This window comes from Cucurbita pepo, chromosome 8, assembly GCF_057944985.1.
Source record: "Cucurbita pepo subsp. pepo isolate OVF chromosome 8, ASM5794498v1, whole genome shotgun sequence".
NCBI classification, from domain to species: domain Eukaryota; kingdom Viridiplantae; phylum Streptophyta; class Magnoliopsida; order Cucurbitales; family Cucurbitaceae; genus Cucurbita; species Cucurbita pepo.
Window position 1 is genome coordinate 2870231 of NC_141805.1, and position 25370 is coordinate 2895600.

General features: G+C 36.4%; 6 protein-coding genes across 9 annotated transcripts; 2 read left to right on the forward strand and 4 right to left on the reverse strand.

Moving 5' to 3' along the window:
- Positions 1-179: 179 nt before the first annotated feature.
- Positions 180-3566, reverse strand: LOC111801165 (Tetratricopeptide repeat (TPR)-like superfamily protein). The gene is made up of 2 exons (XM_023685161.2): positions 544-3566; positions 180-405 (listed from the first exon to the last, which is right to left on the reverse strand). Exon 1 carries the CDS (start codon positions 3444-3446, stop codon positions 759-761), a length of 2688 nt encoding a protein of 895 aa, XP_023540929.2. The 5' UTR covers positions 3447-3566; the 3' UTR covers positions 180-405; positions 544-758.
- Positions 3567-4483: 917 nt separating this feature from the next.
- Positions 4484-9618, reverse strand: AUG7 (nuclear matrix protein). Of its 3 annotated transcripts, none has more exons than XM_023683861.2 (10): positions 9303-9618; positions 9072-9157; positions 8602-8663; positions 8282-8373; positions 8057-8182; positions 6999-7089; positions 6410-6517; positions 5660-5758; positions 5164-5358; positions 4484-4808 (listed from the first exon to the last, which is right to left on the reverse strand). In XM_023683861.2, exons 1-10 carry the CDS (start codon positions 9434-9436, stop codon positions 4725-4727), a joined length of 1077 nt encoding a protein of 358 aa, XP_023539629.2. In that variant the 5' UTR covers positions 9437-9618; the 3' UTR covers positions 4484-4724. The 3 variants fall into 3 exon arrangements, with proteins under 3 accessions (XP_023539629.2, XP_023539627.2, XP_086982071.1); XM_023683859.2 differs by having other exon boundaries at positions 4484-4859; XM_087125945.1 differs by lacking the exon at positions 4484-4808 and having other exon boundaries at positions 4861-5358; positions 9303-9616.
- A 1015-nt stretch (positions 9619-10633) lies between these two features.
- LOC111800255 (Nucleotide/sugar transporter family protein) lies at positions 10634-12259 on the forward strand. Its single transcript, XM_023683862.2, has one exon. The coding sequence runs from the start codon at positions 10802-10804 to the stop codon at positions 12053-12055; it is 1254 nt and encodes a 417-aa protein (XP_023539630.2). The 5' UTR covers positions 10634-10801; the 3' UTR covers positions 12056-12259.
- Positions 12260-13483: 1224 nt separating this feature from the next.
- On the forward strand, positions 13484-14934 carry LOC111799779 (B3 domain-containing protein Os04g0386900). The gene is made up of 3 exons (XM_023683258.2): positions 13484-13691; positions 13797-13978; positions 14398-14934. The coding sequence occupies exons 2-3, from the start codon at positions 13844-13846 to the stop codon at positions 14704-14706; spliced, it is 444 nt and encodes a 147-aa protein (XP_023539026.1). The 5' UTR covers positions 13484-13691; positions 13797-13843; the 3' UTR covers positions 14707-14934.
- A 1922-nt stretch (positions 14935-16856) lies between these two features.
- LOC111799627 (glycine/proline-rich protein) lies at positions 16857-19785 on the reverse strand. 2 transcript variants are annotated; one of them, XM_023683046.2, is made up of 3 exons: positions 19593-19785; positions 17917-18201; positions 16857-17215 (listed from the first exon to the last, which is right to left on the reverse strand). In XM_023683046.2, exons 2-3 carry the CDS (start codon positions 18167-18169, stop codon positions 17019-17021), a joined length of 450 nt encoding a protein of 149 aa, XP_023538814.2. In that variant the 5' UTR covers positions 18170-18201; positions 19593-19785; the 3' UTR covers positions 16857-17018. The 2 variants fall into 2 exon arrangements, with proteins under 2 accessions (XP_023538814.2, XP_023538813.2); XM_023683045.2 differs by having other exon boundaries at positions 17917-18212; positions 19593-19782.
- Positions 19786-21787: 2002 nt separating this feature from the next.
- LOC111799758 (upstream activation factor subunit UAF30) lies at positions 21788-24382 on the reverse strand. The gene is made up of 2 exons (XM_023683223.2): positions 23958-24382; positions 21788-22169 (listed from the first exon to the last, which is right to left on the reverse strand). The coding sequence occupies exons 1-2, from the start codon at positions 24264-24266 to the stop codon at positions 22047-22049; spliced, it is 432 nt and encodes a 143-aa protein (XP_023538991.2). The 5' UTR covers positions 24267-24382; the 3' UTR covers positions 21788-22046.
- Between the last annotated feature and the right edge of the window lie 988 nt (positions 24383-25370).

Consider the following 25370-nt stretch of genomic DNA (forward strand, 5'->3'; position numbering starts at 1 on the left):
TGAGTTTAATTAGGTTGAGACATTTTTATACCGAACTGAATTGTTCAAGGAGTAAATTTTTTCAACCTAAGTATCACTTATTGAATGATGAACAAAACCCTATCCTATCATAAAATATTAGGTTGGGTTGGTCCAAATTGTTCGGATCGTTGATTCAAATTTGTAAGACCCAATCAGCATTGGCATAAAAAATATATTTCATTCATGTAATTTTTTTCTTCAAATTTTTAAGCACTTAGTAGAAAGAGATATCAATGAAAGAAAGACCAACCTTTAGAATTTGATTCATAGGCCAGCATGAGAAGGCATAAGCAATCGGAGAAATCTGCACGAATGCACACTAGTAGATATTATCCGCTTTGGTCCGTTACGCATTGCCGTCAGCCTCACGATTTTAAAACACATCTGTTAAGAAGAGGTTTCCACAAACTTATAAGAAATAATTCGTTCTTCTCTCCAACCAATATGAGATTTCTCAATAGTCGTGCATGATAAATCATTCGAAAAAATGGTAGCATTCTATGTGCATTCTCGTAATCCTACCTACTTTGGGCAGCTCAATCACTTGCTTTAAAACACTTCAACCGAGCTGAATCTGCTCGCTTTTAGTTATCTTCGACGAACATAAGAAGGAAAAGATAGCACGGACTTACAATGTTTACGTACATGTCAATGATCGATGAGCATAACTCGGCAAAAGTCGACCTTCTTGGATTTGCACGGAACTTGAACAAAGATCAAACAATTCATTAGGGTATTCACCAGTGATCTCCACAGCTACAGGTTCCATCCTTGAAAAGATGAAACCGATTGGCATCTCTCACAAGTATTTCTCTTTGCATTATCTTAGTTATGTACTTGGTTACAGTATGACAATCTCCACATACTCTAAGGTTTTTCATTACCAGCAAAGGGCTCCCTGGTTTTGTATTCAACAACCCGAACGCTATAGCGAGTCTTTCGCTGTGCCCACATAGCATGTCTCTCTTATCGTCTTCTTCGACGTCGTGCAGAGCAAATTGCAGGTCTGCAACGTAACCTTCCTTGGCCATTAAACCCGTGAGGTACTCGAGAAAATCTCTGACCTTATCGTATTGTTCAAACGACTTATCACTAGTTCGAAAAACATAAACTCTTTTCTGAATCTCAATCCAGCTACTTCCAGGTTCTTTCTTCAGCCCTTTATTTTTCATGGTATTTCTTACCAATCTCACCTGATCCCACTTCCCTAACGTAGCATAAACATTTGATACAAGCACATAATACCCAGTATTGTCTGAGTTCAATTGAAGAATTTGGTTCGATACTCTTTGAGCGATATCCGTGTGCCCACTCGCTCGACAGGCGCTAAGTAGAGCTCCCCACAAACTTGCATCTGGTTTCATTGGCATTGACAGGATAAACTCCTCTGCTCGAGCTAATAAACCAGATCGAGCCAGAAGATCGACGACACAAGCATAATGTTCCATCCGAGGTTCAATATTGTAGTCGGTTTTCATTCGATCGAAGAATGCGAGCCCGTCTTTGACCATTCCAGAATGACTAAAAGCAAAAATGAGAGCAATGAAGGCAACGGAATCTGGCATAACACCACTTGACTCCATATCCTGAAAAGCCTTCAATGCTTTCTTGCCCTCGCCATACATTCCAAATGCAGAGATCAATGCAGTCCATGTCACTACATCTTTTTCTTTCATATAGTTGAACACTTTGGTACAGTTCTCTAAACTACCACATTTGGAGTACATTTCAATCAGGGCATTCCCAATTGGGACATCTAATTCCAATCCCAACTTGAAAATACAGCAATGAATCTCTTTACCTTGTCGCCGTGCTGCAAGCAACGAACACATGGGCAAGATACCGAGTATGGTGGCCTCGTCTGGCATCAACCCTTCAGTCCTCATTTCGTTAATTGCTCGAAATCCTACAGTGCAATCATCGAAATGAACACTTGAAGCAATAAGGGTATTCCATGATATAATGTCACAAGCTCTCATATACGAAAATGCCTTCAATAAGTCGTCCATTCCACCACATTTAGCGTACATATCTAGAAGAGCATTGCCAATGATGAGTTCATCTTCAAATCCAGATTTTATCACATCACAATGGATTCCTCTCCCCTGACTTATATCAGCTAACTGAGAACATAGAGATAATAGCAGAACAAAAGTGACAGAGTCTGGCTTGCTTTCCCTTTTCATCATCTTAAAATTTTCAACCCCCTCTTTGAAATAGCCCCTTTGAGTGTAGCCGTTGATTAATGAGTTCCATGTCACAGAATCCTTGCAGTTCATTGTGTCAAAGACTTCCTGTGCAGCCAAAAGATCCCCACATTTAGCATACATATCTATAAGGATATTACAAGCTACAGTATCACATTCATACCCTCTCCCAATTAAGTACTTATGAACATACTTCCCAATCCTCAGATCTCCCAAGTGCCCACAGGCGCGAATGGTCGATGTAACTGACAACACATCCGGAGGGAATTCATCAATCATCGCCATAAATAGCTTCACGGATTCTTCATGCCACCCCAGCTGGGAGTATCCACAAATCATGGTATTCCAAGTAACCGAGTCCTTCGCAGCCATCTCGGCAAAAACCCGACCTGTTTCTCTCGGTCTCTCGAACTTGAAATACATGGAAAGAAGTCCATTACCTGTAACAATATCACCACCAATTCCAATCTTCTCAATCACCCCATGAATCTTCAGACCTTCTTCAACGGCAGTTAAGCTTCCACAAGCGAGTAAAACACTGGACATAGTGAAACAATCGGGCACCATCCCAATCATTCTGGACTTGTGATACATGTCAAGAGCCTCCTCCCAAAACCCATTCGAACAATACCCTGAAATTAGACTATTCCATGATACACTATCTCGGTTAGACATTTCATCAAACATGTAGCGTGCATTCTCAAGATCTCCAAATCTACAATACATATCAATCAATGCGTTGCCAATATACAGATCCGATTCAAACCCCATTTCCTCGACATGTTCATGAACAACGCGACCCATTTTCAAGTCCAAAAGCCGGGCACATGAATTGATAACAGAAGGAAAAGTATAAGCATCGGGTTGGAGCTTCGTTTCACGCATCTCAGTGTAATATCCAAGAGCTTGTGTGAAGAGACCGTTGCGAGTGAGAGCACGTATAATCGAATTCCATTGATAGACATTGCGAGTTGGAGAAACAGTGCGAAAAACTGAAACAGAAGAAATCGGGTCTTTAAGCTGAGCGTATTTGCTTATGAGTTTGCCGGAAAAAACGACGGAGAGGCCAAATCCTGAAATGATGATCCAGGAATGAACAGCGCGAAGCTGGGAAGTGTTTTTGGCAGAAGAGAGAGCTTTAAGTAGTGAAGAACGAAGCAGTTCTTGGGCAGTTTCCGGTGAACTATTGAAATTGGAACGGAATTTTGGCGGTTTCATCGGCGGCAGAATTCGACATTAGAAACACCCAGGGAAGTTTGTTGTGGTTAGTTTTTTCTATTTGGGCCAGTTGCCTTGGAATTAGCCGAGACTGAACTCGGGCCGATTTTTTTTTTTTTCCCCCATTTTTTAATATATATATATACACGCATTTTTTAATGCTCAAATTCTATTTTTTCAATATAAATTCTATTAAAAAATAGAAAATATTTAATAAATTCAATTAAAATTAGCATAAATATAATATAATTTCTATAAACTCAAATTCATTATTAACTACTCTTTTTACAAATATATATATATATATATATATATAATAATAATAAATTAGTTTTGCATTTTAGTTTTGATATACATATATATTTATATATGGGCAAGAATATGGATGGATTGGAGGCAGAGGCGAAAAATATGATCCCGTCTCAAACCCGTTTAGCTAACTGAGAGAAATTTCTCTCAACTCCCTCACCCACCCATTTAAATGGGGATTTCTTGTCCGATTCACCCACCCATTTAAATGGGGATTTCTTGTCCGATTCAGGGTAAGGCCTAAAACCCCTCCCTCACCCACCCATTTAAATGGGGATTTCTTGTCCGATTCAGGGTAAGGCCTAAAACCCATAGGTCAAATAAATATCTCGGCTCACGCATGCAAAATTACATGAACTTACCTAAAAATGTCCACTGGAAAAAATAATTAATAAATTGATCCAAAACATTAGCGATATAAAGACTTTATACTTCACAACTTAGTAGATATCATCGTTAATATGAGAACGGCTTGATAAATAAGGCATCGATTACCGTCTCAAAGATATTAACCACCCTATGCCCATAATTATTGAAAAAAAGGTGTGCGAGTAGGCATTATTAATCAAATTTTAGAAATTATATTAATTAATTAATTTTATATCTCTTATAAAAATAAAAAATAATAAAAAAAATTATATCATTTATTATAAAATTAGTTATGCTTACGCCATAAGAGGCAAGCTTTATGGACTGATATCTAGAGGAATAACAAGTAGGCAAACATGAGAGTGGGGAAAGGCTGAAACACATTCCCATCCAACCAAACCAAAATAACTCCAAGATGTCCAACTTGTTCAACTACCAACACAAAATCTACATCTATTAACCAAACGAAATCAACACGAAACAATTCGAGTATGATTCATAGCTTCTATTAACAAAACCCGGTAACGAGACAAATCGGCAAAGGGTTCAGAACTGATGATAAACAAGCCAGAAGAGAATTTTCTTACCCGAATTCGATGGCTAATAATCCCATTTCAGTTCTCGAGGATCGGAAAAGCTAAACATGTTCGAGGCAATGTTTGGATCGGGAATGCTCCAAAAAACCTGGAGAATATCAGGGAACAACGTGAAAGAGACAAGTTGATATCTTACAATCTACAGTAAAAGGAATGGAAATCCCAGTTAGATACACTACAGCCACTCAGTAGAGATACATAGGATGTCAATGTGATGGAAAATTTTTCCCTATGAATAAACAGCAATCGCATGTCAGTTTCTAGGTACCAAACTAATCACACAATGATATAATTATGTGGAATGGCATACCGCAAATCGTTTTCGTGTGACTACACTCTTGGTTTATGTTATCTGAAATCAGTAATCACGACTCACGACTGCACGCTCATCCGAATTGCAAGTGCAAGAAGCTCTATTACACATGTATTTATCATAAAGTCACCTCTTCGCCCTGCTGGCCACGTTCACGTGCTATGGAAGCAGAGAGAATGCCAAGATCGCGATTTAGGAATGTCAATGCAGACTCGCACTCGGATATTATTCTTGTCACGGAAGATGGCTCTCCAGCAATCGTTTCAGACGATCCAATCGCCAGTGCTGCATGAGAATCTCTAAGATTCCTCAAGTTGCCCAAGAACTGCCATAACAAGAACATGAAATGAAAAAAATGAATTTCAAAACGATGATATAAGAGGAAAGCAGACCAAATTACTCAAAAACAAGGCCCTTTCTTTGGAATTTTTTGTTTAAAAAGAAGCAACAGAACTTCGTGCCTTTCCCTTGATGCAAAATTATCCAAATTCTTTTGTAATTTTATCTGATTTTCTCTTTGTGATATCACAATAATAAATTCAAATGGGTTCGTAGCAACAATAATGAAGAACATAAATGAATCAGCAACATGAAAAACAAAAAAAAAAAAGTTAGCCAAAGGATACCTTTAGTAGCATATTGTATGCTTCCAACAATCGGTTGGCAGCTGGCCCAAAGCCATGAAGCTGTGGAACCTCCATCATGTGTGTCCATGGACGAATTTCCTAACATAAAAGTGATAATCAGAGTCAATAGCAAAAATGAACATAGTTCCAACTCAAAGCTATCAAAATACTTTCCAAGTGTTTTATAAAGAAAAACATTCGCTTAGGCTACCATATACTAGTTTAAACAGGATCACATTCATCTTTTAAAAACGTAGATTATATAGCAAATAGTTATTCTTCAAGGTGAATCTTGACAGAATTAACAGAACATGAAACAGAGAGCTTTTGGTCGTAGATCGCCAATATTTTGATAGTTGGTGCATAGGAAATTTAAGAATAAAGACTGAGATCCCACATCGGTTGTTGAAAGGAACGAAACATCTTTATAAGGGTGTGGAAACCTCTCCTTAGCAGACGCGTTTTAAAACTGTGAGGTTGACGGCAATACGTAACAGGCGAAAGCCTAGTAACAGTGGGTTTGACTTGTTACAAATGGTATCAGAGTCAGTCACCAAACAGTGCGAGACACTAGTCAGAGTAGGTCTAGACCTTCTCCATAGTAGACGCGTTTTAAAACTGTGAGGGTAATGGCGATATGTAACGGGTCAAAGCGGACACTATCTGCTAGCGGTGGGCTTGGGTTGTTACAAAGACTCCGACAAAAATAGAAGATGATATCAGATAAGATTCCACTAAATTAAGACATACCTTGGTGTAAATAATGTTGAAAGATCTTGCTGTTTCAAGAAAAGATTCCAGGTGTGAACGCAATTGAGACTCGACTTCCGTATATTCCTCATCTGGGTTGTAAGCATGCTACAAAAGTAACATAATACTAATCACAAGGCATCAAAAGAAGCAACATTAAAAATAAATCTTTCTAGATTTAAGACTATACCACAAAACTACCACCTCAAATCTAAATCAAAATTAAAAAGAAAATAATTTTTGTCTGCAATAACCAATCTATCATATTGCAGATTGGAAAGATCAGAGCAGCAAAAAGACAGAAAGAAGTTGGGGAAAAAGAGGCAATAACTCACTTTCATGATCGCTGGATTAAACCAAAAAACTGATTAAAAAACCACCTTGACCAACTATATTTTCGTCAGATTGACGATCGATTACATAAGTAGCCATATTTTGCCTAATTCGTTTTTATTTATTAAGACATGCTGAAAATTAAGTGATGTTTCTTGAATAAAATATCGCATCTGCAGAGCAGTTCCCATATGAGAATGACAGCAGGGCCAATTTTTCCTTAAGGTGAGAAAATTTGACAGAAAGTAGCAAAAACCTTTGATGCTAAATCATCAACTTTCTGTTGAAGATTCAAAAGTATCTTCGATTGTTCTGCAAGCTTGGTTTCCAGCTCAGAAACATCTGGCCTGGAAAAAAAAGAAAGAAAAATAACTCAATTAGGCAACAAAATGCTATAACATGAAATCAAATAGATTAAAAGATTGACCTCTGAGATTCCACACCAAAATTATGGTATATCATATAATAAGAACTAGCAATTTGGAGTTAAAACTAAAATGTTTTAATCAATAAGAGCTTAAACTAGCAGAACAGCATTTGCAAGCACTATATTTCATATAATCAAGTTGAGACAGCTTCCTCAAAAGAGGGGGGTATTAAAATTCCCTAAACCAGATGAACATGGATCATTAGAACAGTGTACGGATATGACAGTAGTAGGCAGGTTTACATATTGTTTATGATAAAAAAAATAATAATAATGAAATTGGCATATTAACAAAATGAACCAAAATAAAGAAATGGGCTGATCTTAGCTCAAACTGACAATGTTTGGAGTCTTTTGAACTATCAGAAGAAGAGAAAGGCAGGTCTCTAGTTAGCGTTTGGATATGCAAGAAGAATTAACTGTAACAGCTCAAGCCCACCGCTAGCAGATATTGTCTTCTTTGGACTTTCCCTTCCAAGCTTCTCCTCAAGATTTTAAAACGCGTCTGCTAAGGAGAGGTTTTCACACCCTTATTAGAAATGTTTCGTTCCCCACTCCAACCAATGTGGGATCTCACAATCCACCCCCTTGGGCGCCCAGCGTCCTTGCTGGCACACCGTTCAGAACCTGGCTCTGATACCATTTGTAACAGCTTAAGCCCAAGCCCACCACTAGTAGATATTGTCCTCTTTGGGCTTTCTCTTTCGGGCTTTCCCTCAAGGTTTTAAAAAGTGTTTGCCAGGGAGAGGTTTCCACATCCTTATATGTAATGTCCCACATCCTTATATGTAATGTTTTGTTCCCCTCTCCAACCAATGTGGGATCTCACATTAACAATGCAAAGAAAAAAAATCAGTAGACATAGATTGATGTAGGAGGATCATTACAATGGATATATAGACTGGATTTGAACATCAGCAGGAAACAACTTGCATTCTTCTGAGAATATTTGAGCCTGTTTCTCGGCAATAGAGTCAATGAGTTGTATGTCTTTGGCAACTTGCTCATCAACACTGCAGAAAAATTAATGAAAAAACATTGATTTCCAAGATTCTTGCTCATTTATCAGAGGATTGAATAATATTACCAATACAAGCTAAACAAATGGCAACCTCCAATCTGGATTATCCGCATAGATGCTTGCCTCAACAAGATCGACAATAAGACGGATCATTTCAGTTCGCTCCTCATAGCTTCCCCGTCCCTGAAAGGTACAAGAAGAGTTAACAAGATGTCAGGCACATTCATACGGTGAAGATGTTTACAAAATCTGTAATCAAGCGGATGCAGAACGCTTAAAGCTTTATAAATTACACAATTGTGGCTCCGAGAACTCAGACAGAAGACAACGACATTAGTGTTGTTGCATACAGACAGATAGCTTCAATTTATTTTACTCATAGAAATAGTAGAAGCAATTCAGAAAACGAACTTGGATAACTTCAGTATCGATACTGGTTGTAATGCCCAGAAACTTTGCGATTTCGGCTAAATCTGCAGAATACAGCCATTGGTTACAACATGGTAATTGATCTAATGATGGAGAAAAAATCAGTACCACGATTTAAATGTGAACAACAGCATGAAAACAAAGCAACAACATATCATACATCATGTGGGGCGGCAAGATAAAAGAGCAATCACTGAACGATTATGCAAGAAAACCTTGTGGCTTTGGCAGTAGATACACGGGAATTTTAACATGCTGAGGAAAAACTGGATTATTTTTTAAGCCAGACCAGCCTACTTTCACAAAAAGGGCAGCCCGATCTATGAAACTAATCACTCTATAAAGGTTAACGAGCATCCACGTAATTTGATTAACCAGTGGCACAAATTTGAATTGATTCTAAATAGTATGTGCAATCATATAATCGTGAAGCATGAAATGAGAAAACTAACACTGAATGCGACCAGTCTCTTCATCGCGATCAATAGCATCTCCTTGGATATTTTGTTGCGAGAACGGCGACTTATCACCCAACAAACTACAATTTAAGAACGCAATGCAACAAGCCATCAAACATCCGATTGTCCGGTGAATGACTAACCTCCAAAATCAAAGGCTTATAAATGCAATTCGAGTGGTTTGAAGTAGTTAATTGAAAGATTTGTAGAAATTTATCAACATACCGGAAGAAGAGCCACTCGAGAAGAGCATAGCGCTCCATGCCGGCGAAAAGGAGGGACTGAGCAGGAGCATTGGCTCTAGGGTAATTGAGCGTTGATAGCTTCTTCTGAATCTCTTCCATTTGCCTCGCTGCCATCTTCGTCTTCGTTCGTCTGTCACTCTACTCTTTGAAATTCTGGATATCAATGACCGCTCTCTCTCTCTCTCTCCTTAGACCATCCCTCTCAGATCGGAGCAGAATCAAACTGGACCCAACCGTCGACGGATCCTTCAGCCACTCTGTGACGCTAAGATCTAACCCGCTGACCGTGCGTGGTTTTTTTTTTTTCGCTAAATTAAAAAAAAAAAAACATTTAAATTTTTGTTTTTTATTTAAATATATATATATATATATATATATATATATATATATATATATATAAACTTTTAAAAAAATATATAAAAAAAATAGTAATACCATTTATTTTGAATTTATTTCAAAAATATCCTTCAACTTTTATAAAAAAAAAATTAAAAAATTTGGTTACTGGGATATTAAATACTCATAATATTTTAAAACTGGCATTAGCATCATCTTTATAAAAAAGACATTAAAAAAGTTCTTACCAATGCTCGTTACATTCTAAACTATTTGACATAAATATTCGAGCTCTCGACATAAAACAAAGGAAAGATGAAACCTTGAGAACTAAGAAAGTGATGTGACAAACAAAGAAACATGCCTAGTCAACCGAAAAGTCAAAATCTACCACCCTATTAACCACGACCCGAGAAGTCAAATCCAAAGTCGAGACTAACCCCCTCCTTGATCGAATTGAATATAAAACCTAACCACTGACACACTAAGAGCTCAAATTTAAGGTAGATAGTTCATCGTGGATTTGTTATAGAATATTAAACAAAACTCACAGGAGAACAGAACCAATGAAACCCAACAACTCGCTTTCTCGCTACAAAACACGTGTGAAGAGTGAGTCGACGAGCACACACAAATCGTTGTAAATGGACTCAAAGTCATATCCAGTAGCAAGAACTTTATGATCGACTCGACTCCAAGAAATTTCGCTCATGATTTTATCTGTTATCGAAGCTTCCCCGTAGAAAATATCACTCTTTGACGTTTAAACCAATAACAAGCTGATTTTGAGATTGAATTGTGTACCTTAAATGACAGTGATCTCAGTAGTCGATACCCTCTTCGACACGACATCTGAGTCATAAAATAAAACAAATCTCGATCCGCTCAAAACCCTAATTTTATGAACTCATAATGAGGTTTTTTTTTTTTTTTATTATTTTATTTTATTTTAATTTTAATTAAAATGACCAATGAAGAACAAGATCCAAGATAGGTAAGTGCAGAAATGGTCGCCACCGCAGACGATAAAAAGATCGGCGGCCAAAATAAACCATCTCTTCCCGTCTCCACAGTCCGCCATTGAAGCCTCTCTGTTATTATCTCCAGATCTTCCCTTTTCCCCCCTTTTAAACCGCCATTAAAATGCTTTCTTCCCGCATTAATCTCCCACCAACCCCACTTTCCACCAACCCCACCTCCCCTTTTCCCCGCTTTTCCCCAAATCTCCTCCCATCCGTCCGATCTAAACCCTCCGATCGCCACCGATTCTCCACCTCCGCCGCCATTAATGGCGTCTCTTCCAAATCCACATCTCTAATTTTCAACCCAATCCCCAAATCGAGCCTATTCTGCAAAAATCCCGTGGACCGATTTAGGGTTTTCCCTTCAAAACCTAACCTCCATGTCCCCGCCGCTGCCGCGGCGGACGGCGGAGATACGACCGCTGATTCCGCCAGAAGCAAAACGTTTCAACTCGCCGTCGTGTTTGGGCTATGGTATTTCCAGAACATCGTATTCAATATCTACAACAAGAAGGTTCTCAACGTTTTCTCATTTCCATGGCTTCTCGCTTCGTTTCAGCTCTTTACTGGATCGATTTGGATGCTTGTTCTTTGGTCATTGAAGCTTCAACCATGCCCTAAAATTTCAAAGCCGTTCATTATGGCTCTCCTCGGCCCCGCTTTATTCCACACAATCGGCCATATCTCCGCCTGCGTTTCGTTCTCAAAAGTCGCTGTTTCTTTCACTCATGTCATTAAATCGGCCGAACCAGTCTTCTCCGTTCTGTTCTCTTCATTCCTCGGCGATTCATATCCAATCCAGGTCTGGCTCTCGATTCTCCCCATTGTTTTTGGCTGCTCTCTGGCCGCCATTACCGAAGCTACCTTCAATTTCGAAGGTCTTTCAGGCGCCATGATCAGCAACGTAGGGTTTGTGTTAAGAAACATTTACTCAAAAAAGAGCTTGCAGAGCTTCAAGGAGGTTAATGGGTTGAATTTATATGGGTGTATTAGCATAATTTCTTTGTTTTATCTGTTTCCTGTGGCGATTTTCGTTGAAGGGTCGAAATGGGTTCAAGGATATCATCAAGCAATTTCCTCCATTGGTAATGCTTCAACGTTATATCTCTGGGTTTTGATTTCTGGAATCTTTTATCATCTTTACAATCAATCTTCTTATCAAGCTCTTGATGAAATTAGTCCTTTGACATTCTCTGTTGGGAATACAATGAAAAGAGTGGTTGTGATTGTAGCTTCTGTGTTGGTGTTTAGAAACCCAATTAGGCCTTTGAATGCTATTGGTTCTGCTCTTGCCATTTTTGGGACTTTTCTGTACTCTCAGGCGACGTCGAAAAAGAGTTCTAAGAAGATTGAGGAAGGAGAAAAGAAGGATTGAAGAACATGAACATGAACATGAACATGAACATGAACATGAACAAGAAGAAGCCATTGTTGGGGTTGGATGGAGTGATGGAATTCATTTTTTATGCTCTTTTTGCTTTGTTTTCTCTTGTGTTTAGTTCAGGAATGACTAATAAAATTTAGATTTTGTGAGTTTTAAGCTATGAAATTTAGTTGCAGCCATGGTTTTGTTGAGTTATGGATCGATGAATCTCTGTTCTGTGTTTCTCTTCTCTTTGAAATTTATGGGGTTTCTGAAGGAACTTAGGCAATTTCAGAGTATTAATTGCCGTGATCAATGGAGTTTTGTCAGTTTTGAAGCTTGTGGCTGATTGAATTTGAACTCATAAAGCTTAGTCCAAACCAAAATTTAGCCATTAGTGTTGTTCGAACTGATTGATTTGAGCCTTATGTACGTCTCATTTGTGGTATCAATTTTTAGGTGTGCAAATTGTAACGGTTTTTAGGATTGTTTGAAACTTTGGCGGGAAGGACCCGATGAATCTAACCCAACTTTGGGAAGGACCCGGTGAATCTAACCCAACTTTGGGAAGGACCCGGTGAATCTAACCCAACTTTGGGAAGGACCCGGTGAATCTAACCCAACTTTGGGAAGGACCCGGTGAATCTAACCCAACGTTTGGATTGAGTTATCAATTTATTTGAGTTTAGTTTGGTTGAGTTGATTCAAGACGGAAGAACTTGATGAATCTAACCCAACTTTCGAGTTGAGTTATCAACTTATTTGAGTTTAGTTCATAGTTTAGTTCAGTTGAGTTGATTTAAGACCGAAGAACTTGATGAATCTAACCCAACTTTCGAGTTGAGTTATCAACTTATTTGACTTCAGTTGAGTTGATTCGAACGAAGAACTTAAGGAATCTAACCCAACTTTTGAGTTGAGTTTTCAACTTATTTGAGTTTAATTGGGTTGAGTTGGATTATAAGAACCTAATGAATCTAACCCAACTTTGAGTTGAGTTATCGGGTTAATTCAATTTATGAATCTAACTCAACTTTTGAGTTGGATTATTAACTCATCTGAATTGAGTTAGGTTATAAATTTATTATTAATTGAAAAAAATTGCTTATGATACAATTATATATGCATATTTATTATTATTTATTCATGAACAACTCTCAAAAAAAAATTTAATATTTATAATGTAACTTTTCAAAATATATACTCAAATTAACTTATAAATCTTAATAGTAGATATTTTATTTTTATTAAAAAAAATTAAATCAATTATCCGAACCATAATAATTGATAATATTTAAAATAAAAATAATTTTGTAAAAAAATAATGCAATACTCAAACTAAAATATGTGTCGGAAGAAATTGGTAAATAAAATTTAATATTTTTAGAATTATTCTTATTATTATTTTCTTAAAACCTTTTTTTTTTATATATATTCGTTTCGAACGACCCCTCATTTACGTCCCTGTCTCAAGAATTAATGAAGTGAAGAACGTACCACTGAGGGTTTCATTCTCCGCTTGCTCCGGTTTCTTACAGGTTACGAAACAATAATCTTCCTCTTAACCTTCTCTTCCACATTTTCGTTTCCGATCAACGAGTACCGACCGGAAGAAAACCAGAAAAAGTGCAGGAAATCGCAAGTAAATGTGAGTGTTGATTGCATTGCTTCTTCTAATCTGTTAGTTTTTTTTTTTTTTTTTTTTTTCCGATCATCTAATCATGGATTTTATCCGATTCTCCCCTTTCCGCAGTCACATTTGGATTTTGCAAGTGATTTGTACTGAAAAGAGGTCTCCAGATGCAATCGCAGGAGAAACCTCCGACAGAGCCTACAGAAATGCAACCGCAAAATAGTAGAATTTTGCCGCTCTCAGGCAAACCCTACCATGGCGTTATTCTTTCTAAGTCGCATGTCGCTCCCATATGTAATATGGTAAGTTCTCGCTCTCATGGAAATCACTCAGAAATTTTAGTAACAGTTATAGTTATAAACGGAATTGGATTGTGCGTGCTTGCATTGTCAAAACCACTAGATTTTACGGCCAATCCAGGAAGTATATGGCTGGTTTGATCACCAATAGTTTTGGTATCAAGATTAGCCAGTGTGAAAACTATTAGAAAACCAGTTCATAATAAAAGTTTTGTAAAAATAAGTGTTCGTTTAGTATTTGATTTTCCTTAGAAGAATTAACTGAAAGATTGTCATGAACTTTTAGAATCATTCAATCTCATGATTATTAGGACTTGACATTACCAAATTCTTGGCTACTACCAGAGGCTCAAATTAGCCTATTTTTCAGCATATATATGAATCAGCTTAATTGTAAGGGACTATCATATCTTCATTTGTAGTTCATGCCAGCCAAATTTCATTCTGTTTTACCTGCTATTATGATCCCTGCGGTTCTTTACTGTGAGGGAAAGAAATGGAAGATCGATTATTATGGGAATCGACGCGGTAAAGCCCTTGACACGAAACAGTGGAGGAAATTTGTTAATGATAATCATCTCAAGTGTGGAGATGCTTGTGTATTTGAGCTAATAGAATGCAGCAGCAGCGTAATCAAGTTCAGAGTTCAAATTCTCAGAGGCGACATCCCTTTTGAGCTGCACGAAAAGTTCAGCGGGGAATCTAGAAACACTCCTATACTCATTGACTAGCTAGCCCCTTCTGTGGTCTCTTAGTGTTCAGTAGTTCGAACTTGTCGACAGCATATATGGTTTGGAATCGGACGACCTGTTTGATAACCGTAAGTGGATATGTATGTTTATCACTAATGCCTATGTCTTAGTCAGGTACTCTAGTAGGGAGAAGGAACTGGTTCATTAAGGAGAGGTTAGCACTCTCAAATTCGCTGAAGTTTGAATATTACATCGTCGTTCGTGGTATCTGTGTTCTTTTATTTTGTGTTCATCTTTGTTAGGGTAATAACCGAAGACGTTTTCGAAATTTCATGGTTTTTTTTTTTTTTCATTTTAGATCCATTCTCTTTCTAAAGGAAATCATTCAGTCCATGTTTTAGAAAGCAGGGGGAAACCATTTAAAGAACATCCGTTTGCAGTGTGTTGCTGCAGGCCTGCAACTTCATTGCTTATGCATGAGAATACTAGACATCATGGCATGCATGAAAGCATAAATTTGACTCATTATATTTCAGCATTGTATTTTCTTGTTAGTATGAATGTTCTTGGTTTAAGACGATGTTATTTGAACAGGATCTGCGTCGTTGAGTTCTAAAGACGCTCCCGTGGTAAGAATTTCACTACGATATCTGAATGTCGTTAGCTAGATTACTGAACCTTTCATAAGCTTTGGATACCTGCTTTTAGGTTCCATATTTAGTCATCCTAAAGATGCAAGGAAGTGATATCAATCAAAATCTAATTCCAGGTGTGGATTAGAACAGGATCTTTTTGAATCTGTTCTGTGAGTTCTAAGGAAAAACTTTTAACCCCCTTGAACTCGATCTCCGAAGGAGTCGTCACTCGTCCTGAATATTTTGCTAGATACAATAGTTCAACCTAGATGGCTCGGTTATGCCAATTTTGACAAAGGGTATATTGGATAGTTTTCTCGTTATGTGAATGTGCCCGACCTGTGTTCATCCGTCTTTTTTATAAGAAACAATTTCATTTGGATGGTTGAAATCTCGAAATCTCAATCAATTTCCCTCGTATTCCTTTGGTCAGTTTGTTTGCGAAATCTTGATGCTATAGATCGTAGTGTCCTTTTTGCAGATTGTTCAAACATCAGCAGCATCATCATTTTCCATACATATAACCATTGTTTGACAGTGTCTCTGGTTTTGGTGTGAGAACTTTCAGAAATCCTGACTGCCCACTGATATATCTGAGCCTTTTGTGTAAACATTTTACATAGATTTTTTAAAATACTAATTAAGCTAATTGCATTGCTTATCGCCACGAATATGAAATAAAGAACGATTATATAATGCAATAGAAAAAGTTTTAAGTATATATTCCGGAGATTTTGGAACGATTCAAATTACTTTAGTTATGCCTAAAATAACTATAAATCATGACATAAGTCTAGCAATACAAAATCTTTGCTTTGGATTTTTTTTTTTTTTTTTTTTTTTTTTTTTTTTAGGTTGAGTTTGAACATTTTTTAGATCTAACACAATTGTTCGGTTTGTTGAACCCTTGGGTTAAGTCATTCAGGTCATTAAATATTATTTCATAAAATATTTATTTATTTTCAAAAGTTTAATTAAAATTTGCTAATTAATTTCAATATTATATCTTGAAAAATTACCTTTCAAATAGTTAAAAATCATTTCAAAAAGTATTAAAATAATAAATAAATAAAATTAAACAAAACAAGAATAAAATAAATATAATTATTATAAGTAAATAAATAAAATTAATTATAAAATTACATAAAACCAGAATAAAATAAATATAATTATTATAAGTAAATAAGTTGAGTTAAATCTAATTTTAGGAGAATACATAAACTACTTCAATCATAAAAAATCTAAATAAGATTATAACTCAACTCAAATTGCAAAGGTTGAGTTCGATTACTCACATTTTTCGTATCATGGGGAGACTATCGAATAATTATGGTTTTACATTTTGAATTTTGAAATCACTTTTAATATACTTCTTTTCCAAGGCATATATGAAATAATAAACAATACCTTGTCCATTCACATGGCAGATAAGTAGATTTTACTGAAGTTAGCTAAACGGTCAAAAGAACTGGTGTATGAACTAGTTTCTTTTTTTCTTTTTTTTTCTTTTTTTTTTTCTTTTTTTTTTTTTATGGTCCAATTAAGGAAAAAAAAGAAAAAAAGATAGCATTGTTTACATAAGAAGCCAATATCACAACCAAAGTACAAGCAATAAGATACCATTATTTAGTTTTCTAGGTTTAGACTCAAAACTCACACAACGATATATATATATATATATATATATATATCCAACATAGATAGGTAGCAATTTGATCACTTCCATTTCTTGAATTTCATGAACTTACCTCCATGCTTCCAACGCTTCCCAAATTTCCCATGTTTGAACCTTCCGTAACCATAGCCAAATGGGTGTGCATGAACAACATGGTGAGCACCATAAGCGGCGGCGGCGGCAGCTGCTCCGCCAGCCAACAACCCCCCCATGCCGTGTCCGTGTCCGTGTCCATGGCCTGGAAACAACAAATCATCAACAAACAAATGCAAGTGCGATATCTAATAAACTAGTTAGCAACAACACTTTTTTTCCTCCATATTGATTAAACTCTTATGGATTCTTATTCCAAACATCCACTCGAATCTTCAAATTACAAAATTCTATTCTCTTTAAGTTTTTTAAATATATTTTTTTAATTGGGGTTGTTCTTCATTTTAAATCTCAAAAACTCTAAGCATAGTGTTCAAACTCATTAAAGGAAAACTAATTTTTGAAATTATAGTTTCTGTTTAGTCTTTTAAGTTTCAAAATATTTAGTTTTAAATTTAGCCCATATATCCTAAAATGTTACATTCTCTTGCCATTTAATTTTGAATACTTATTTTTAGTTCTTAGTATTTGACTTTTTTGTTCATTAATTTATAAATATTATGACGATTTTAAAATGATTTTAATAGTGATACTTTATTAATTTAATTAATAGAAAATTAACCAAAATAATCAAACGAGTATTGATTAAAACTGTGTAAAATTTTAAAATACAAGGACAATATTGAAACTAAAATAAAAAATGTAATATTTTAAAACTTATAAACCAAATATAAATTAAAGAACATTTTAAAATTTAGGGATAAAAAGTGATTTTCGCTTTTGATCAATAAGAAGAAAATATCAAGTAACGAAGTCATCAATCCAAACACTAGAATGCGATAATACCAGGGTAGTGATGATGACCAGGATAGCCAGCGGGAGGGCATCCGCCGTGATAAGGATAGCCAGCCGGAGGATATCCGCCGGGAGGGGGATACCCAGCCGGAGGGTACCCTACCGGAGCAACATATCCAGCTCCGGCGCATGGCGGTGGTGGTGGATATCCATGAGGACGAGAGTAGTGGTTCCCTGCAGCAAACGCTGCCATATGTGAAAGCAGGCCCCTGTCATTAGTGTCCTTGTCCTTCCCACCTCCCATGTTTCTTTAAGAATCCGAGAGCAGTAACCAAACTATGAACAGACTAGAAACAAGATATTGTTATATCAACAAGTAATTTTACATGATTGGGGGAAAAATTGTGTTGGTCCCTAAATGAACAGAATGAATCCAGATGAAAAACCAGAGGCTTATATGTAAGAAATTTCTGGTGTCCTCGAATCATTTATCGATTGAGGTTTAAGTTTTTGCTCATTCAATTCTTTCGAAACTAGTTAAAGATCAACTAAAATTGCATATGATCAAATAAGATTAACTCAGCGAAATTTACGATTCTATGCACATGATCCTTCGCAACAGTCTACGCCAGAATCAATCAAACAAAGGAATAGATTATTCAACCAATTAGTTCAAGCTATTTTCCGGTAAAATCATATTCACTCATTAATTCAACATCGAAACATTAAAAGTTCGCAACGGAATCGATCAAAAACTTTAACACTACAACTTCGAAGGCGACCTATAGTGGCGATGAATGATAAACAGCAAAATATGAACTGAAGAACACCGACAAACTCGGAGATGAAACGATCTTTAAAAACTAACCTACGTTCAATCGTTTTTCGAAAAAGAAGTTCAAAAAATTCCAGAGAGGACGAAAATGAAAAGGAAAAGCATCCGAGTGAAATTCATGAGAACATAATCACAATAAAAATGGAGATAACTTGAACAAACGGTGAATGATGGAGATTAGAACCAGAAACCGGAATCAAAAACAGTTTACAGAGACAAACAAGTTCTCCTAGCAACAAATCCACAACACGAACTAAAATTACATATGATCAAATAAGATTAACTCAGCGAAATTTACGATTCTATGCACATGATCCTTCTCAACAGTCTACGCCAGAATCAATCAAACAAAGGAATAGATTATTCAACCAATTAGTTCAAGCTATTTTCCAGTAAAATCATATTCACTCATTGATTCAACATCAAAGCATCATTAAGAGTTTGCAACGGAATGGATCAAAATCTCCAACACTACAACTTCGAAGGCGACCTATAGTGGCGATGAACGATAAACAGCAAAATATGAACTGAAGAACACCGACAAACTCGGAGATGAAACGATCTTTAAAAACTAACCTACGTTCAATCGTTTTTCGAGAAAGAAGTTCAAAAAATTCCAGAGAGGACGAAAATGAAAAAGAAAAGCATCCGAGTGAAATTCATGAGAACATAATCACAATAAAAATGGAGATAACTTGAACAAACGGTGAATGATGGAGATTAGAACCAGAAACCGGAATCAAAAACAGTTTACAGAGACAAACAAGTTCTCCTAGCAACAAATCCACAACACGAAGAAATGCGATCGAAACAAAACCACAAAAAATCGATGATAAATCTAAGAACAAAAAGAAAAAACAAAAAAAGAGTGAGAGAGAGAGTGATTGCTTACGATGCAAGAGAGATTTTGGTGTGCTCCGTGAAAATGGCGATTAGGAGAGACAGAGACGTACAAAACAGAGATTGATTTGAACTTTGACGCTTATTCCTCGCCCTTTATGTTTATACCATCAAAGAGTATCGACCGCCTTGGCGTTGCTTGGACGCGTCCAATTCAGTACGTCATTTTTGCCCTCCAATTTTTGATTCCTAATTAAACAAATTACAGTATCACCTAATCTCAATATTTGACATTCGATAGGTCGATAGTTCGATATCACTAAAACATAAAATTAAAAAAAAATTAAAAAAATTAAAAAATAAAATATCTGCGAATTTCAAAATTACTTAAGGGATAAGTTTCGATCTTTGTGTAACTCTTGTGTGAGTCGAGAAGCTTAACTTGTTCAAAGTCAAACATTATGCATCACGTTGGAATCATGTGATCGGACAATCATACATTGAGAAGCGAAAAGCATCGTGATTTAAGTATTTTAGTATAAAGTATGTTTTGTGAGTGTTGCACTCTGTTTCCGCTATTTGTTTCGGTATGTTGAGATCAACATATTGAACTACAAAAATGTAATATTAGATAATTCCTCATTGCTTAGGGGACGAGGTCAAGAGACAAGGTTCGATCTCTGCTGGGCTATTGAACCATATAAAATTAATATCAAACAATTTCTCATTGCTTAAGGGACGAGGTCGAGAGATAAGGTTTGATCTATACTTGACTGTTGAACTGTAAAAGAACTAATGTCAATTAATTCCCCGTTACATTGGGGATAAGATCGAGAGATAAGGTTCAATATCTGCTTTACGGTTGAACCACAAAAAAAAAAAATAATATCAACTAAATCCTCGCTGCTGACTATTAAACCATCAAAAAGTACAATTTCGATAGATCAAACTTTGCTTAGAGGATAAGATCGATAGCTCGATCTCCGTTCTTCGTTAAACCATGAGAAGATATGCTATCAACTTTTCAACGAATAATAATAATGTCTAATCTCTCTCTATATTATGTTCGATGCACTAAATAAGGAGTGGGTGAAAGAGAGGCGGTTGAATAGTAATATTCATTATTCTCAAAGATGGGACGTTTAAGAATATAGTAATAATTTATTACACGATATTCTCTGTGATGTGTAAATTAGCCGGCCAAACATTGTTTATACGAATATAATTATTCTCACTAATTTATTTAAATTTGATAATTATTGAATTAATAAGATTTGTGTAAGATATTATTAAAAATATAAATTAATTTGCTTTTATTAGAGGTTTTACTAAACACTAAATTATTTAACCTTGAATATTAAGGAAATGACGTGTCCCAAATATTTGAAAAAAAAAATTAGAGAAATTTATAAAAGAAAATAAAAAATCAAAATTAATGGGTTTTGGAATTTGATTTTGACCAACGCTTTCTGTTGGCGTTCAGGAAGAAACATGGAGGCAGGTGGGACCCACAGATCTTTTATTTGCCGGTAGACCCTTCGAGTTTCTTTATTCCCTTTTGTGGCACAAATTTTTTAATATTTAATAATGTGTGATTTTTTAACAAACTACAAAACAAATCATATTAATGATTTTCATTAATTTTAATACTCATACTTGGTTGTATTATAATATATTTAATTTTTATATTAATAATTGTACCTCAAAAAGACTAAAATTAAAATTTTTATCCGTCAAAGAGAATATCAGTTCAAAATCGACCCAGAGTCTCAGAGCACGATAAACGAAATAAAACACCCATTGAATCTCATAGAATATAAATTTCAACCAGACTCGTTGGAGTGAATTGTTTTCGAAAGAAATCAAGTTAAAACATGCGAAGAAAAAAAAAAGGTTAAGTTATGAGTATAGTCCATAAAATCACGACTCGAATCCTGCAGTTCCAACAAGACTCGTTAACGTGACCCGAACCAGATCCTCCAATTCCAAAAACCTAGTCAAATGCATATCAATCTTCAATTACTCACCAATGGTTACAGTAATTAGGGGCAAAGTTCATGAATAGAGAACATAAGCTTGAATTTGATTGAAACCATAAGAAAATTTTAATTGTTATAAAAAGAAGTTTCGGAATGAACTTGACTACATACTATGATTGAATGAAATAAGGGTATTCACGAAAATGTTGACATGAGTCGATTCTAGCACATCGACGAAAAATCATAATAAAACATTTGAGATTCGAAGTAAATTGAAAACTTAAAGATCCGTACGATTAGAACGAGGTACCATACGAACAACCTACTTCCATGAACCAAAAGAAGTATTGTTGAGCAAGCACAAAGAAGCTTAGGCTTGTGAAGAAAATGGAAGGCGTCTAATTTGGTGCTTTCTTTTTTACAAAATGCCTAAACAAACATGAGCCAGACAAAACTATAAGAGTTGAGGCTGCAAGATAAAGAGCCACAAAATGGTCTGGAAGTTGATCTCTTATCTTCTGTACTGATCAGTCCTTCACAAAATGGTGAGTGAGCAATTTCGCGATCTCGAGGAAACCGACCTTTTCCCTTCCTTCGAATATGGCTTTAAGCTTATCGTCGCAGAAGATCTCTCTTTTGTTAGCAGGATTCTGCAGGGGAAGACAATGAAATTCTCATCATTCCATAGCTTGGAGAACAGAAACTCACTGATTAGCAACTAAACATGGAAGACAGAGCTCTTCGAGGCCTAGCCCGTTTGTTTTTTCTTTTAAAACTATGGGTACTTGGCGTGTAGCTGAACAAAACCTTCAACCAGACGACCCTAACCTACAATATGTCATATGGAAGAAACTTATATGGTATTTGATATCTTCAAGCTTATGTTAACCCTGGCTTAACTGTCGTTACAAAAGACGAGAGTCGTTTTTTTTCAGCATGGAAGGTGGACATTAAGGAAACTTTAGCGGAGTTGTGCAGCTCCGACATTGTTATGGCACGTTTTGGTTGGGAAGGAATCAGATCAGGAGCTTCGAAGAGAAGTCCTCCTCTTTTTAGAGTCTTTGGAGAAATGTACAGCTTACTATTGGTGGAGTTTTAGTTGACATTCTTGTATATTACAACCTTTCTACCGTTCTTTTTTTTAGATATCCATGAATAGCTGAGTAAGCTTGCACACGCCATGACTAATCTCATGAGATAACCGCTTGACCCTATTACATTTGGTTGCCAATGAAATTCGTAGGGTATTAAATTCTATGTAGGTGGAAACTTTTCTACCATCGTTAACAAATCGAAAGCTTTCTTTTAGCTTTCCATGCCCTTAGGTTGTAGTGTCTGTAGAGAATTGTTGGGAGGAGTCCTACGTTGGCTAATTAAAAGGATGATCATGAGTTTATAAGTAACCTTTCGGGGAAACCAAAAGGGAAGCCATGAGATCTTATGCTCAAAGTAGACAATATCATACTATTTTGGAGGGTTGTGGTTCCTAAGACGGTATGAGGCCTTTTTGGCGAAACCAGAGAAGGAATCGAGCCTCGACTAAGGTGGGGTTGTTCGAGGGCTCCATAGACCTCAAGGGAGGCTCTATGATGTACTTTGTTTGAGCAGAGGATTGTTGGGAGGAGTCTCACATTGACTAATTAAGGGGATATGATCATGGGTTTATAAGTAAGGAATACATCAAAATTGGTATGAGGCCTTTTTGGGAAACCAAAACCAAAGTCACGAGAATTTATGCTCAAAGTGGACAATATCAAACCATTGTGGAGGGTCGTGGTTTCTAACGGTATCTACCCCTACTATTATTTTAATGCTGCATCATTTCAGAAAAAACAGCAGGGATTGACATCTAAGTGTTCATGCTATACAATCCTTCAATCAAATGTGTCAATCTTTCAAGAGTTAAGTATTCTCATTGAAAGGGAGAGTGGGTAGACCTAGATGTATAAAAGCTTTGTGTAATGCAAGCAAAAGTCCATCAATGGACACTGAAAGATTTTCAATTCCAATGTTTCAAGATAGCTCATGGATTTTGATCATTATCGCTATAAGAAAAGAAAGAATAACGGAAGATTTCATTCAAAACAGCTTCATAGGCCTTCAGAAAATTTTGATAAACTCCAACATTGTAACGAAGTACTTCCCCATGAACTTTTCATCTATTTTTCGAGGTAAGAACATCAAGACTTGAGAGATGCCATTTCTAAGAAATTGCTACGAACATCCAAATTTATTTGCAGTGTAAGGGAAGGAAAATTGGAGGCTCGGGGAACTAGTTTGTTCACTTGAAGATGAAATTTCTCTTCATATTCACGCTAAATCAATTGGCCGATCAAGCCATTAAGCAAAAATCGCAGATAACAACTCATTTCCCTAGAAACTACAATGGTATCGTACGCAATCAAATACATAGATAACAGTGGAAGGAAGGTAGAAACCTGAAGGTTGTTGAGCTTGATGTAGGACCAGATCTGCTTGACAGCGTTGGTGCGAGAAACCTCCGATACACCTAAGAAGTTGCTCAACGCTGGAGAAACCTCAACGACCTTGAGAATCCCCGTCGATCGAGTCGTTACCCTTTTGATTTTCGGCTTGGGCGCGGCTGCAGAAACAACATCATCGGAGCTCGGAGGAGCCTTCTCCTTCGATTTGATGGCGGCGGGAACGGCAGCCGATGATTTCGACGGAGCTAATAGAGCTCTACAGCCTCTGAAAACCCTAATGCCATTGCTGAATCCAAACGACATTGTAGCTTGCTTGGATGTTGCAGTCGATTCCCGGCGGAGGTTTAAGAGAAACTCGCCGATTCTTTAGTTCCACTAGCAGCAAGATATTAGACAAAATCAAATTGATCAATTTCTACAGAGATTTTGTTCAAATCAAATCATCATCTTTATGCTCGAACTGGATAATATCATACCATTATAAAGAGTGTGTTCATCTAACAATGACAATCGTAGTGTAACTAAAGACGGTATCGTGCTCGATTATCATTTCTTTCAAATGACATAAACACGTTCTTCAACAAGTATCGGTTCAAATCATCACCAAACGAATTATATGTGAATGATAACTCTCCAAAAGTATAGTTAATTTTGCACTTGTACGAACCATTTATACTAAACCATGATGCTGTATTTATACCGTAACATTTACACTCTCCAAAAATCAAGCCTAATTGCACATTTATTTGGTATTATTTTCAGAACATCTGTACATAACCATGATGCTGTAGCAAACCTGGAACCAACTTTGCTCGCAGTGAACATGTCATGAAAGAAGTTCTCTCGAGTTGTCCGGTTAGAGAGGGCATATCATTTTTGGAATCCAATATGCTAGCTATGGAGATCCACCGTGAATATGTGGTTCGTTTATGTTTTCTGTTCTAGGGGTATTCATATGACTTAACTCAACCAACTAACCGAGGTTACCCAATCCAAACCATAAAGGTTGGGTTGGGTTAAAAAACATTTAAACAAAAAATTTCCGAGTTGACATTTTTATTTCTTATAACAATGACTCTCCACAATGGTATGATATTGTTCACTTTGAGCATAAACTCTCGTGGTTTTGCTTTAGGTTTCCCCAAAAGGTCTCATACTAATGGAGTTAGTACTTCTCACTTATAAACCCGCGATAATTCCCTAAATTAGCAGATGTGGGACTTTCATCATCCAACATATGCTCAAAGTGGACAATATCATACCATTGTGGAGAGTCGTGTTCGTCTAACTTGGTATTAGAGTTATGCCCTAAACTTAGTCGTGTCAATAGATTGATAAATCTTCAAATATCGAACAAAGAACTCCAAAAGAAAATGAGTAAAGCCTCCTCGAAGGCGGTAAAAAATG